The following is a 16,121-nucleotide window of genomic DNA, read 5'->3' on the forward strand; positions in this document are numbered from 1 at the left end:
GCACGGAATGAATTTGTTATAATATTTTAAGAAATATTTGAATCGATATACAATTATATAAAATTATAAATTATAACATCGAATATGAGTATGAATAAGTGTATAAATGCAATTATAGTANCTAAAATAAGTGTATAAATGCAATAGGTAGATAATTTACATTATTGCATCATATTCATTAATTTAATTACTTGTCGGTTAGTTATTGCAAGATCTTGAGGTACACTTATATTTTGATATTCAGTAAGTATAACTATATTAGAGAAAAATTTACATGGGAGTAATGGGATAATCAGTTGAGTAATTGTTGGTTGACCGTAGAGCGTTGTGTTGGAGGAGGAAGATGATATATAGTGAAGATGATATTGCCCTTCACTATATATCATCTTCTTCTTTCAACACGTTGATATTCTCTTGACAAATAACTGTTGGAAAAAAATTAGCATAAAATGACATTTTACTGGCAATATTATGGTACAAATATATGTGGGGTCCACTTTCTTCGTAGTTAGACGAAAAGATTGATATATTATACGCTCAAAACTGATAATGGGTGAATGAGAAATTGGTTCTCAAAATTGACCCATTTGAGTTAGAAAAATATAGAGAAAAACCTTTCAAGTAACTTTTGTCCCACATTGGTTTGAGAAATGGTTTGCACCACAACTTATACAAGAGTTTTTCTAAGGCTTATTGAATTGTATAGCATAGAAGCTCTCTCTCGCGCGCAGGGGGTGCAAATGAAATCCCAAAATAAACTTAAAAAGGCTTGACTCGTGTGCCGACACCTGCATGCACGAATGTCGTTCAGAAAATTGGTTGGCCTTACGGGTTGAATTATGCCAAATTTTCATATTTTTTACAACATTACACAAACCATACCATAATACTATCGGTTTGTTTTGGGCGGGAAGTTAAAACTGAGGATATTGTTTTTATTAATAGTATAGATTGCATTGAGAGAAATATATATACTGAATTATTACCATTAGTAATTCTAGTCTAGAATTGTATTACGAATAGGAACGTAGGAAAGAATATATTTTATTAGGAATTCTATTTTAATTTACAATTGTATTATGGATAGGAATTGTATTACCATATTTTACAATATTACGCAAACCAGAATATTATAGGTCTGTTTTGGGCGTGAAGTTAAAACTGAGGATATTTTTTTTATTAATAGTATAAATTGCATTGCAGAGAAATATATATACTGAACTATTACCATTAGTAATTCTAGTCTAGGATTGTATTTCGAATAGGAACGTATGAAAGAATATATTTTATTATGAATTCTATTTTAATTTACAATTGTATTATGGATAGGAATTGTATTACCATATTTTACAATATTACGCAAACCATAATATTATAGGTCTGTTTTGGGCGTGAAGTTAAAACTGAGGATATTTTTTTTATTAATAGTATAAATTGCATTGCAGAGAAATATATATACTGAATTATTACCATTAGTAATTCTAGTCTAGAATTGTATTACGAATATGAACGTAGGGAAAAATATATATTTTATTAGGAATTCTATTTTAATTTACAATTGTATTAGGGATATGAATTGTATTACCATATTTTACAATATTACGCAAACCATAATATTATAGGTTTGTTTTGGGCGGGAAGTTAAAACTGAGGATATTGTTTTTATTAATAGTATAGATTGCATTGCAGATAAATATATATACTAAATTATTACCATTAGTAATTCTAGTCTAGAATTGTATTACGAATAGAAACGTAGGGAAGAATATATTTTATTAGGAATTCTATTTTAATTTAGAATTGTATTACGAATAGAAACGTAGGGAAGAATATATTTTATTAGGAATTCTATTTTAATTTACAATTGTATTACGGATAGGAATTGTATTACTATATTTTACAATATTACGCAAACCATAATATTATAGGTCTGTTTTGGGCGGGAAGTTAAAACTGAGGATATTGTTTTTATTAATAGTATAGATAGATTGTTTTTTTAAATAATACACATTTTTATTATGTTTTGTATTTTGATATTTTATGGTGGCTAGACATGCATATATTTGTAGTTGTTTTATTTTGAATAATGGTATTATAGTTATTTATTTTCTTTTTGAATAATGATATTATAGTTATTTAAATTATTTTTTTTCCCTATTTTTTGGCCCATCCAAACACGATAATATGATTCCTCCCGTATTTGCGAACCAAACAATATATTAATTTTCTTATTATATTCATTTCTTATTCCATGTTGGAATTCTATTCAATTCATTTTATTTGTATTCTTTTAACCAAATGCCACACCAGTTTTAATGATCTAAGAGAGTGATTGGTGCATTTCCATCAATTAAATTAGTTGAAAAAAATTATTAAAGCCCATCTTAATTAATAGAAAAAACACGCCAGCAATGCCTCTATCATTCACAAGGTCCCCAGAATATAAACTGGAGGTCGTACAAATTCAATTTAGTCACAGTCGCGGTTGATCGTTACTTTTGCTAAATCATCCGCTACCACCTTATCCTCCATAGGGTAGTAAAAGATACGCACCATCCAATTATCATTCTTTTATTATAAATGTTATAACAATACTTTATTTTTATTAATAATTATATAAATTTAGACCGTCCATCGCACGAGATAATATATAGTTTGTCCTAAGTAACATGTAGTGGTGGGTTACTATAGTACGATCAAAGTGGGACGGGTTAAATTGTCATTCCTAATCTAACCAAACAACATGTAATTGTATTACAATCCCAATACTTTAGGGATAGAGTTAATATCATCCGGGATTTTGCGAGTATAGTAGATTTGACACGTTTAGCTATAATAGTCGAAATACTACAAATATCTCTCCTAGAGTCCTAGGGGCAGTATTGAAATTTAGCAAGTTTTTGTAGGCGGCCGGACGCGTAGGGTTGAACAAGAATCCACCGCCTGCGCCTCCTTCTCAACAATATCATATATCATATACTCGTATTATATATATAAACTAGCCACCAACGATTCTATTCCTAATTCCAATCTAGAATTCCGAAGAAATGCCGGCTTTAACCTGCAACGCCTGCAACAAAGAATTCAAAGACGACGCCGAGCAGAAGCTCCATTACAAGTCCGAATGGCACCGATACAATCTCAAACGCAAGGTTTTACACCTCTCCTTTGTTCGTTTATAAACTGCCTGTATATAACATTTCAATAGCCCTCTAGAGTATAGAATATAGCTGGTGATCTGACCTGAATTCTAGCGCAACGTATTGAAAGTTCAAAAGCCTGGTATATTTGATGCAATAGTGTCTAATTTTTAGTAAAAAATGCTCACCGGGCTTTGGACATAGACGTCGCTTGTTAACTGTTTTTGTTTGGAGGTGGGGGGCTTATTGGTGATTACTGATTACTTCATTTGCTTGATAATTTCAGTGGTTAGGTCCAGGTCCGAGCAGATCTTGGGCATAGAGTATTGTGGTGTTTGAGATGTTTGCTAGGTTTTCTAGCTTTTGTTGAATTTATACTCTTGCTGTTGGCGGTATAGTATTGTGGTGTTTGAGATGTTCAATGTTGAATATTCCTATAAGCCCATATGAGTATTAACCCCCAAGGATGTTTGCTAGGTTTTTGAGCTTTTGTAGAATTTATACTCTAGCTGTTGGACATAGAGTATTGCTGTGTTTGAGATGATGAATGTTGAATATTCCTATAACCCCATATGAGAGTTAAAATAGTTTGTTTGTGGAAAACTGGATAGAAGTGAAATCATTTTCAGGATGAACTGGTGAAGTGGCAAGGCACATCATGTAGGTGCATTTGTAGACTTAGGTGTACTCAAGCTGATAGTGAGTCTCTCCTTAGGTTAAAAAATTGCTGAATTCAGCAATACTTTGGTGAGATGTGAACTACCAAGCAAGTTTGACAGTTCCAATATTTATTAGTTAGAACACTCCTTAAAGAGGATTTTATGGTATAGGAATTCCGAATTCCGAATTCCCAGGGTGCGGTAATTTTATAGACCAAAATCATTCTGGATTTCATATTGATCTAAAAGATTCCCTATTTGACGTTCAGCAAGAGTTTTAACTTTGAAGTTGTAATGCTTCTTTTTGGTGTCAAATAACCAGAAATTTCTCTACTATTCTATTAGGCTTATTCTGTTTGTTGATCATATTTCTACAGCAGACAGTGTGTGCAGTGCAAATTGGTATAGGAAATGTGAAAATACATTATTTGGTTCATGGGGTTGGGTAACTTGATTTTTTGATTAGGGGCTGGGATTAACAATCTCGGCCAAACAATCCTTCATCATATTGGCTACCCAGTTTGGACTTGCTGTGGATAACATAACTCAGTTGCTTATTAATGGATAATAGCAACTACCCAATATCTTCCATAGTCCAAATTTGAGACTTGAGAGGAAGTTAGTATGACTTTTGGTATCAGTTTCCAGAAATGCCCATTCACTTTGTGTAAAATATTTCATGCATAAAACATTTTACAATCCACTGTTCACCTGTGTTTCTACAATTGGAAAACACATTTCGATTGTTCCAACTTTGTTAATAATGTTAGAAAAATGGAAAATTATTTTCCATTTGCGCACACACACACACACACGTGTGTGTGTGTGTATATATATATATATATATAACACATTATATGAATCCTTATTCTTTGTCTCATTTGTATTTATTACAGGTTGCAGGAGTGCCAGGGGTTACAGAAGCCCTTTTTCTAGCCAGACAGTCTGTTCTTGCAGAAGAGAATAAAAAGTTGACTGAGACTCCCATGCTCTATACCTGTGGTGTTTGTGGGAAAGAGTACCGAAGTTCCCAGGCTTATTCTCAGCATTTGAAATCGAAAAGCCACTTGTTAAAGGCTTCACAAGAGCCTAACCATAATGGTGAAAACAGGGCTATAATTAGGCCTCTTCAACGCCCCATTTTGGATAGATCCACTCAGCAGGTAGAGGAAGATGTTGATGAAAGTGAGGAGAGTGAGTGGGAAGAGGTTGATGAAGAAGACATGGCTGAAGCTACTGATTCTTTGATGCATACTTCTAATGAGAACATGCAAGATGCAGATATGGATGACTATAGTGTAGAGCTGGATCCATCTTGTTGCTTCATGTGTGATTTAAAGCATAGAACAATAGAAAGCTGTATGGTTCACATGCACAAGCAGCATGGATTCTTTATCCCCGATGTTGAATATCTCAAGGACCCGAAAGGCTTTCTGACTTATGTTGGTCTCAAGGTACTTCTCTCTCTGTTTCTAACTTTTCATTGTTTTAATTGCTTGTGTCATAATTATACTTCAATATGTTCTATGTTTTTTTTTTCCTGATTGACTCAGGTTAAGAGGGACTACCTGTGTTTGTATTGCAATGATAGATGCCATCCTTTCAGCAGTTTAGAAGGAGTTAGGAAGCATATGGAAGCAAAAAGTCATTGTAAAGTGCACTACGGTGATGGTGGTGATGATGAAGAGGCAGAATTAGAAGAATTTTATGACTATAGCAGCAGGTACAGTCTTTTTACGGTTTCTCTGATTTAGTTTTTAGTTACACCTGAGGATACTTGTATAAAACTTCTCTTTGATTTGTGTTATTACTGCTTAGCTATGTGGATGCAAATGGAAAAGAGCTGGTTGCATCAGGTGACACTAGCAGTGGAGTTGAGCTTGGAAGTGGTGGGGCCGAGCTAATTATTAAAAAGAGAACTGATGATGGAGTATCTACCATAACACTTGGATCAAGAGAATTTTTGCGATATTATCGACAAAAACTGAGGCCCACTCGCACGAACGATATTGCTCTTAGTGCTGCATTAGCTTCCAGGTTCGTTTGGAATGTTCCTTATTGGTGGTTTTCAAGGACACATATCTTTCATCATCTTCGATTTTCAGTAAAAACGAACTTTTTCATTTTTCAGGTATAGAAGCATGGGCCTAGCAACCGTGCAGTCGAGAGAAAACATGGTTAAGATGAAGGTGATGAAGGCCATGAATAGGTCTGGTCACGAGGCAATGCGCACCAAGATTGGTATAAGAAATAATGTCATCCGAGATCTCCCCAAGAATGTACCATATTAAACCTTATTATGTTATTGTTCCGGGTTTTTTTTTTTCACCCATGTCAATGGCTTTCATGTTTGTTGAATGGGATGGACTAATTTACTTGCCAGATAATCCTTTGCCCTCTTATAAAGGTGATGCTAGTTGTGAAACTTTTAATGGAGTTAAGGAAATATACTGGGTGCTTGTTGGTTTTGATACTTTTGTGCTTTCTCATTCTTGCCTTCGAATGTTTTCAGAGGCTCAAACCCGATTGAGGTTGCATTCTTCACGGGAAGCATGTTGGCTGTAGCTATTATTTTAGAGTGTGTATTAGATAAATTTTACTTTAATGTAATACGGTATCTCCCAAATTACATAATAGAGGCAAATTACATTATGAAATAATGTTTTATTCATTTCATCACCTCTTTTGGGGTATTCATTTCATATATTGATTGATGATTGCCAGATTTGTTGCTACAATGTTCACTCTCAAATGTTTATATAGGAAAATTATAGTTTTGCTCCCTTAATTGAAAATATAAATTTTAAATATAAGTTAACCTGCTAGTCTGCTACTAACATCTAACAAACATAATTCTTAATAGAAGATTAATTGTGAAATTATAAAAGTCGATGACTAAATTAAACATACAAAATTATTTAGGACTAAATTTCTCAATTCTATCACACTTTTATTCTTTAATTACCGAGTTTTGGTTCATCCAGAAAAAAAAAACCTATAATTTTGAGTTTAAAGATACGGAGTATCAACAAAAATTTCCCACTATGAAAATACATATATCATTTTCCTCTATAAAAACATAACATTACTTATTTAACATACATTTCATTTGCGGAATGAAAACTAGACGAATAAAATGAATGGAGTAATTAGATATCTAACTAAAACTAAAGAGAAACTTTACATATTTATAATGATCGTTAGTTAAAGACGAAATCCAACTAATTACAATCATGAATCGATACAAAAAAAGTGTACGTTCCTTTTCTCAAATTGGGTTGGTTAGCGGGCCCACTCGAAACCTAAACTGGGCCGAGCGTTCCCATTTTTACACGGAACCGATCCCCCAGGCTTGCGTTAGATCTAACAATCTATCTATCTAATATGACACCACCGACGACTTCCAGACGAAGCCATTAGCCACCCCACCTCTCACCTGACTTCAACACAATCAAACCACCTTTCTCTCCTCCGATAACAAAAACTCTCTCTCTCTTTCTCTCTCTCTAGCTATTCTCCTTCTTCGTCTGATTTCATTGGGATCCGCGAAGGTATGTACGCCTGATTCTGTCTCACGATATTCCATACTCGAAATGAAATTCTGTGTTTAATTTTGGCTGGTTTTGCAGGGGCGATATTGTGGACGGTGATTAATGGTGCCAGAGAGGCCTTGAGATTTGCCGTCGATCCGATCAGATGGACAAAAATAAGAACCGAACGGATCTCCTCGCTGCTGGCCGGAAAAAGGTTCGGCGTTATATATTTTCTCGCATTTCGTTCTGTTATGCCGTGTTTTTATCTGCATTCTACTGTTGCCACCGTAGGAACGTATTAATTTCGTAGCATAAGGAGGATACGCCTAGTTTGTCTACTGCGTTCAGTTGTTCTGTGCTATAAGGAGAATTTTTGCGCCACTTTTTGAATTGTTTGTTTGAATTTATGAATCTAGTTTAGCTGCTGCTAATAATTTATGAACTGCGGAAATGTAGATGAATCTAAGAAGTTAAAATTTTAGCTTGACCAACTCTAGAGAATAATTTTTTTCTTAAATTTGTTGTTCTGGTATTTTTTTTACAGTGAATTGATTTATAGCATAAAACAATGCACTTATAAGTTACAAATAAAATATACAAGGTATACAATAAAACAATGTATTGGGAAGTATAGTAAGATTATGCTGTCATTCACTTTGCAATATAGATAGATTTTATAACACTACAAGTCTACAACTAACACAAGGGATCAATCGGTCACTAAGTCTCCAAAGCTTGATCCAGCCAAAGCTCAATAGTTCAATGTCCTCCAATGAAAGCCCAACACAAAAAAATATGCATATGAATCCAAAAACTCCTTGACTCATAAAATGCATGTTTTGGGACTTGAGTGTGAGAGCTCTTCATCAATCATCACAGAGACTTAGATTGTAACCCCTATATAGCTTGATGGTTGAAAGCATATATGATGTTCATTTCATATAGGGCATTGGTGCCCGGTGTCTATTGTGAGCTGTACAGGTTATGCACTCAACTGTGGTGGCTTTGAATATAAACTACTAGAAAGTGACCCCTACCTAGTGGTGGTTCATTTGGGATAAGCATTTTGTAGTACCATTTTCATTGAATCCTTGGATCTTCTTTTGACATTTTTCATTTGTTACCAGCTTCAACAATACAGGCAGAAGAAAGACAACAAAGGTGGTAAATCATCAGGTAAACCAGGCAAATCCGGGAGCGATGCCTCTATAAATCCTGCTAATGTTCCAGCGGCAACGCAGCATGTTCCTGAGACAGAAAGATTACACTCTAGCAATGATGCTGTTTCTTTGTCTGAGACGCATACTATAAAGGACAGTGTGGACTCTAACACTAATATTCCAGTACCTGTTGACTCTGAAGAGAAACCTACCAAGTCAACAAAGCATGAGCCCGTTGACTTGTTGTCTTATCCCGATTCTGGTAATACTGTTGAAGCACTTGCTCCTAGAGTTGATGAGGAAAGGCTGCATAGCTTAGAGCAGGTAACAGATGTCGATTGTGCCCTCTCTCTTGGCATCGTTTTGCTTAGCATGTTTTCTTCTATTTAATTTGTGAATTTGATTTATAATTAAGTCTCATTTGTTGCTGGCTAGGGGCAATGCAGGAACCTTACAATCCAGATTCAGAACAAGTTGATGCAACGAGTGAGGTAGAGATTGAAGGAGAGAAAAGACATTCTTTAAGTGAACTTGGTGACAGTGCTAGTGACCAGGCAACAACTGATGTTGGGGGGAATGGAGTGAGGAAGGAAAAGAATGAAACAACCCATCCTACTGAGCCAGATGATGCTACATCAATTGATATTGAATCTAAAGATGCAGAAGAGAGGGATGGACATTCAAGTGCTCTTGAGTCTTTACATGATTCAGACTCTGCTGTAAGTTCTCAAGTTGTTTGTGGTCAGATGGAAGCTGTTTCAACTGATTATGCTGGTGGCCATATGGAAAGGGCTAATTCATCTGATTGTGTTAATAATGATTCTGCGAAATATATAAAAGATAAAATTGTGAACTTTTCATCTGGACAAAATGCTTGTTCAATCAACCTTTCACAGCTTGCAGAGGTTGTAAGAAGCCTTGATGAAGATGAGTTCAAGTTCTTGTTCATGTCTAGAGGTTCTGCTTTGAAAACATTAGTAAATGCAGAAACATTGTCTGGATCCGTGCCCAACCTTTTTGATGTTTATGGAAGGATGAAGGAGCAATTATACCTTGCCAATCTTGTAAAAGATGTTAAATCTTTACAGCTTGCTGAAGAGATGGAGTTTCAAATGTCTGAGGCCAATGCTTCAGTCAATGAACTGGGAAACAAGAATGGAATGCTTGCCATTGAGCTTGCACAAGTTAGATCTGAACTTCAGGTGGTGGTTGCTGAAAAAGAGGAAATTCAGAAACAGTTCCAAATCTCAAAAGCTGAGGTCCTGGATCTTTCTGCTAGAGCTGATGAGTTGCAGATTAAATTAAACATGTCAAAGGAGGACCTTGACAACCTCTCAGCAGAATTGGTAGGCTGCAGAAATTTGGTGTCAGCTTTAGAGGTTGAAAAGGAAAACCTGAGTGCCAAGGTTGATTTGTTATCCAAAGAGAATAAGAAGCTTCAGGAGGAGAGGGGGGACTTTGTGCTTGAAATTGAGAAGTTGGAAATGGAATTGGTACAAAGCAAAGCTTCATTGATATCATTGCAGTCGGCAAATCAATTTTCTAATGACAACCTCACTTCCTTGAATGAGGAGAGAAGGAAACTTCAAATAGAAAAGGAATATTTTGTCTCTGAGAATGATAAACTGCTTGCTGAAGTCGCAGACTGCAAAAAAACAATAGAAGCCCTTCATGCAGAGAAGACAAACTCAAATGAGATTTTGGTACTTTTGGAGGAAAAACACTCTTTGCTCAATGATACTGGTAGACTATCTGCAGAGCTGAGGGAGAGCAAGGCTTCAGTGGAAGCTCTTCAGATGAATGTTTCTGAAACAACAACACGCGTCACCACTTTAATGGAGGAAACAAATAAGCTTGAGGACGAGAAGCAGGAAATTCTCACAAAGAATGAAGAACTATTGCGGGAATTGACTGAATCCCAGAACTTGGTTGCTGTTCTGCAGGCACAATGTAGTGAGTCTGTAACTGATCTGAAGAATTCAACTTTGCAAATGGAACAGCTAACTGAGGAAAATATGCATCTGAAGAGTAGTTTGGAATTACAGATGTCCAAGATCAAAGAATTTGATAACCGAAGTAGATCATCCTCTCAATCTGAGGAGCTCAGAAATCAGTTTTCAGGTGCACGTTGCTCAGACCAGGGGGAAGGAAATGTTATTAATGATGATGGGTCATCCCTTGTTTCTAGAGAAGGAGATTCTGTAAATTTCTTCTCAAACATTCATAAACCCTCATCTGATTATGAGCAGAATGATATTCTTCAGTTTGAAGCTATCCAAAGATATCTTAATGAGGCAGAAGGAATACTTGAGAAACTTGAGAAGACAGTTGAAGAGATTCACTCAAATTCAGCATCCTTGAGAAGCTCAAGTGGTGAAGTGGTCACACCTGGAATGTCAAAACTCATTCACGCTTTTGAGTCAAATGTACATGCTGATGACCATCTTTCAGAGGATCGGCGTCCAACTGAAAATCAAGTAGTTGCAGACCCTTGTGTGCTTACTAAGCAGCAAATTGGAAATGTGCACGCATTGCTTAAGAATGTGTTTTTAGAAGCGCAAAAGGCTTGCAAATTTTTTGAAGGAGAGATGAAGAATAAGCTTCATACTGACACCATGCTTGCAGAGTGCAAAGCTAAATATGAGTCTTTGATTGAGTACACAGATCATTTGGAACATGAAAACATGGTGATTATGGTTCTCAATGAAACTTTCAGGCAGTACATCAACTGTGCCAAATCCAAGGAAGGAGACTTTATGGCACTTTATGATGCTTTGCAGAAAAATGAAGTCACATTGAAAGCAGAGAATAGTCATTTCAGTGAAAGGTTGAGTGACTTTCAAACCAGAACTTGTGAAATGCAACATCAGCTGAATGAAATGCAACAAAGCTACAATGAGATGGCTTCTTCTGCCTCTAATCAAGTGGAAGCTCTTAAGAAAGAAGTGACTGACAGGAAATCAGTACTTGAAGAAGAATGGAATTCTCTTGTTGCTGAGGTTATGGAGACACTAAGTAAGTTAGACTTGTCTATTGTGCCTGATAGCCCCTCCTTGTTAACTGGAAGAGAAAAAGGATTTGATCGCCTTGCCCTAACCAGCCATATTGCTACTTCTGTCAACAATGCCATCAAATTGATAGAATCTCTACATGGGCAAGTTGAAGCTGCTCGGTCAGATCAAGAAGCAGCTATGAGTAGCTTCAATGAAATGAATAAAAGGTTTGATGTTCTACAAGGAGAAAAGGAAACGGTAATTGGTCTAATTTATAAGATCTACGGGAATCTCACTGGACTTGTCAATGAGATGTCTGATCAAGTAGGAGAAGCTGAAATCAACACAGGAAATGGGAAACCAGTAGATCCTTTGCTTCCTAGTATTTGGGATACCCTTTTGGAACAATTGTGGAAGTTAAATAGTGAGCGCCTGCGAATTGAGGCTATGAATTCTGAACTCACTTCAGAATTGGAAAAGGTGAAGGATTCAAATGAACTAAACAAATCTTTCCTTGATTCAGATTCTATCTTGAAGTGTGTTGGATATGTTGAAAGAGTGATTGCACTGGATGGAGTTGATATAAATGTGGACCAACCTGCAATCTGCATACAGTCTCTGACTCATTTTGTGGTTGAAAAATACAAAGAGGCTGTTGAGCAGGTGAGTACCCCTCCACCAAAAGTTTTTAAAATTGTTATAGATCCCTCGTGCGCGCCCACATTCATGTATATGAGCTTTCATTTGTGTATGTACATATGCATTTGCATATATACGCATGCACAGTATGATATGTTTTATATTTTTCCTCATTTATGATTGTTTAGCACCCTAGTGATAATTTGTGCTTCACTTCTGCAGGTAAAGTTGTTCTCAGAGGGAGATGCTTCTAAAGAAAAGCAAATGATTGATTTGCAAAAACAAATAGATCAGCTGAGTTTCTTATTCATCCAAATGGAAAATGAAAATTTCATCCTTAAGGAAAGCTTGAGGAAGGTTAAAGAGGATGCTGTGGCTCTCAATTCACAATTTAGTGAGAGAGTTTCTGAAACTGAGCAGTCAAATCAGCGAGTGGCATCTCTAAGAGAGAAGCTAAGTATAGCAGTTACAAGGGGCAAAAGTTTGATTGTGCAGCGTGATAGTCTTAAACAGTCTCTTGCAGAGACATCTAGTGAACTGGAGAAATGCTCACAGGAATTGCAGTTGAAAGATTCCAGGCTTCATGAACTTGAGATGAAACTCAAGACCTATTCGGAGGCTGGTGAGAGGATGGAAGCTCTAGAATCTGAACTCTCGTATATTCGAAACTCTGCTACTGTATTACGGGAATCATTTCTTCTCAAAGACTCAGTTCTCCAAAGAATAGAGGAGATCTTGGAAGATTTAGAGCTGCCGGAGCACTTCCATTCCAAAAGCATTCTTGAAAAAATTGACTGGTTGGCTAAGTCGGTCTCTGGAAACTCATTGCATCTAACTGATTGGGATCAGAAAAGTGCTGTTGGAGGATCATACCCTGAATCTGGAACTGGTGTCTTGGATGGCTGGAAAGAGGATGCCCAGCCAAGTTTTAGTTCGTTTGAAGACCTCAAGGTAAAATATGAAGATCTGCAAAACAAGTTTTATAGATTGGCTGAGCAAAACGAGATGCTTGAACAATCTTTGATGGAAAGGAACAACCTTGTTCAACATTGGGAAGCCATCTTGGATACAATAGAAATGCCTTCACAGTTGAGGTCTGTGGAGCCAGATGATAAGATTAGTTGGATAGCTTTTGCTCTTTCAGAGGCTCAAAACTACTGTAATTCTCTCCAGCAGAAGAGTGATAACTTTGAGGCTTTATTTGAAGAGTCAAATAGAAGATTATCTGATCTTGAGGCTTCATATGAATCTGCCATCAATGAGAAAGAGGTTCTCTCAAGAAATTTAGACACTCTTACCCGTGATCATGAAAAAATATCGGAAAAGGCTGCTCAATTTGAAGCCAGGAATGATGATTTGCAGCATACAATCAACTCCTTGCAAGAGAAATTGGATGAAATGCTTGGGATAGAGGAACGTGTTCATCATATTTTGGGAGAGATACAAAGATTGCAAGATTTGGTTAGGGATGCCCTTCAGGACAATATCACTGATGATCAATTATATAGTGTTGATGGCATTAAATATTTGGAGCAATTATTGAGGATGCTTATAGATAAATATAGAACACTTTCTCTGGGCGAAGCTATTAATAAGGATACAGCAGTTGAACGTGTTTTGCAAGAGGTTGATCCGACAGAGAGCGAAAAAGGAACAAGTGAATCAAGGTATGATGAGGATAGAGATGTAGCTGTTCTGAATAGAAAGCTGGAGGATACTTTGGGTGACATGATGTGCTTGAAGGAGGAAAGAGATATATTTATGGAGAAGAACCAATCTTTGGTTTCTGAAGTTGAAGCTCTGAATATGAATAAGAAAGAATTGCAGGAATTGCTTAGTCAGGAGGAGCTGAAGAATCAATCTTTGGTTTCTAAAATTGAAGCTCTAACTCTGAATAAGAAAGAGTTGCAGGAACTACTTAGCCAGGAGGTGCAGAAGAATCAATCTTTGGTTTCTGAAGTTGAAGCTCTTAATATGAGTATGAAAGAATTGCAGGAATTGCTTAGGCAGGAGGAGCCAAAGAATCAATTGTTGGTTTCTGAAGTTGATGCTCTGAATATAAATAAGAAAGAATTGCAGGAACTGCTTAATCATCACAAGCTGAACAATCAATCTTTGGTTTCTGAAGTTGAAGCGCTAAATGTGAAATATAAAGAATTGCAGGAACTGCTTAGTGAGCAGGAGCTGAAAAATCAATCTTTGGTTTCTGAAGTTGAAGCTCTGAATATGAATACAAAAGAATTGCAGGAACTTCTCCGTCAGGAGGAGATGAAGTCAACTTCTTTAAGGGAGAAACTAAATGTTGCAGTTAGAAAAGGTAAATCCTTGGTACAACATAGGGACAGCTTGAAGCAATCAATTGAAGAGTTAAATATGGATGTGGAGAACTTGAAATCTAAGATAAAGCAACAGGAAAATGTTATTTCAGACTATGAAGAAAGGATCAAGGATGAGTCCACATTCCAAGAAAAGATAAAGAGCATAGAATCTGATAGTGTGCTTCTGCAAAGTCGTGTGGCTGAAGCTGAGTACTCTTTGCGGGAGAAAGAGCATATATTGGCTATTATTTTGAATTCTCTTGATGAAATTGATTTTGGTGTCTTGTCTACTATCGGTAGTCCAGTTGAGAAGGCCAAACATGTTGGCAAACTATGCTATGATTTACAGTCTGCTCTGACCTCCTCTGAACAGGAAGCAAGAAAATCCAAAAGAGCAGCTGAGCTACTGCTTGCTGAACTAAATGAAGTTCAGGAAAGAAATGATGGGCTCCAAGAGGAGCTAGCAAATGCTCTCAGTGAGGTTACAAAGTTATCCAAGGAAAGGGATTTTGCTGATGCTGCTAAAAATGAAGCTATTGCTAATCTTGAAAAGCTCTCTGCTGCTTACTCTGAAGAAAGACAACACCATGTAGCGGAGTTTCTGGTACTAAAAACCAGCATGGAACAACTCAAGGTTGATCTCTCTATTATTAGAAATTCGTTCAGTGACGTGCTTTTGAAGGATTTGGAGATTTTGCATAACCTTGGAGCCAGCTTAACGGTGTGCTTAGAATCAAGGGATGCCCCAATTGACATTGCCCTTATTGGAGCTGCTGCTCCAGGTGGCACTATTACTATTACATCAACAAACAAGGTATTGCCGGATACACAACATAATTTTCCCAGTTTCCTTGCTCTGGAATTTATCTTATATTTCTACAGCTTGGTGCTCATATTAAAACATCAACCAATTTTGTCTTATTCAGTGATATTTTCTTTTACATGTGAAAAGATAATCTTAACATGATCCTAGGGTTTTGTTTGTTTTGCCTGGTCTCTTTATTTATGTCTATCTGCATGATGATAATCTCTTACTCAAATAATTTATTTAAGTGGGGGTATATCTGCTTCTTCTTATTTTTAATGTGAGCATCCTTTTTTGATTGAGTTTATAAACCACATGTTGGAATTTACTCTCTAACTTCTTAGAGATTCATCATGGATGTACTTGTAAATGAGGGTCAGTATATTCACGGGTCATGCTCATCAATATTGTCAAGATGTAAGCAAAATATACTAAAGTGGAATTTTCCGGTAAAGTTGCTACATGCCTTCCATATAACAATTCTTCTTTGATTATTGGACTATCTAACCATTTACTTCAATTTCACTTGTATTCTCACTTTTTATTGTTGGCTGTCTGTGTTATGCTGTTAACTGTGGCTCTAAGGGCTAAGGCTATATATTTTGGCAACATTGCCAAAAGTTTTGAACTTTTCTCCGATACTATGTGAAGCTTTCTCAATATAATTTTTTGTGTATTAATTTTATTGCACTATTGGTCAAGATACAAGCTTTGTTTTTTGGCTCTTAAAACTTCAATTCTAAAGAACTAAATCCACAGAACTTTAATTCTAAAGCTTGTATTTCAATTCTTAGAATGGAACATTCCACCAGAAATGTGGGTGTGTGTGTTGTGTGTGTGTGTGTGTGTGTGTGTTTTTTTTTTTTTTTGTTTT

The 16,121-nt window shown here is 36.2% G+C and overlaps 2 protein-coding genes across 3 annotated transcripts in view; both read left to right on the plus strand.

The window, feature by feature from the left end:
- The first annotated feature begins 3,047 nt into the window (after positions 1–3,047).
- LOC116025831 (cytoplasmic 60S subunit biogenesis factor REI1 homolog 1) lies at positions 3,048–6,475 on the plus strand. The gene is made up of 5 exons (XM_031267188.1): positions 3,048–3,152; positions 4,696–5,253; positions 5,353–5,522; positions 5,618–5,836; positions 5,931–6,475. The coding sequence occupies exons 1-5, from the start codon at positions 3,048–3,050 to the stop codon at positions 6,088–6,090; spliced, it is 1,212 nt and encodes a 403-aa protein (XP_031123048.1). The 3' UTR covers positions 6,091–6,475.
- Positions 6,476–7,177: 702 nt separating this feature from the next.
- Positions 7,178–16,121, plus strand: part of LOC116025083 (centromere protein F) — a 14,939-nt gene continuing 5,995 nt past the window's right edge. The window contains exons 1-5 of one of the 2 annotated variants that reach the window (XM_031266162.1): positions 7,178–7,350; positions 7,429–7,546; positions 8,460–8,816; positions 8,939–12,148; positions 12,347–15,256. In XM_031266162.1, the coding sequence (XP_031122022.1) occupies positions 7,496–7,546; positions 8,460–8,816; positions 8,939–12,148; positions 12,347–15,256 (6,528 nt within the window). In that variant the 5' untranslated portion in view covers positions 7,178–7,350; positions 7,429–7,495. Of the gene's footprint in view, positions 7,351–7,428; positions 7,547–8,459; positions 8,817–8,927; positions 12,149–12,346; positions 15,257–16,121 lie in introns of those variants that run through there. The other variant, XM_031266164.1, reaches the window with a different exon arrangement.

Source organism: Ipomoea triloba, chromosome 7, assembly GCF_003576645.1.
Source record: "Ipomoea triloba cultivar NCNSP0323 chromosome 7, ASM357664v1".
In the NCBI taxonomy this organism is placed as follows: Eukaryota; Viridiplantae; Streptophyta; class Magnoliopsida; order Solanales; family Convolvulaceae; genus Ipomoea; species Ipomoea triloba.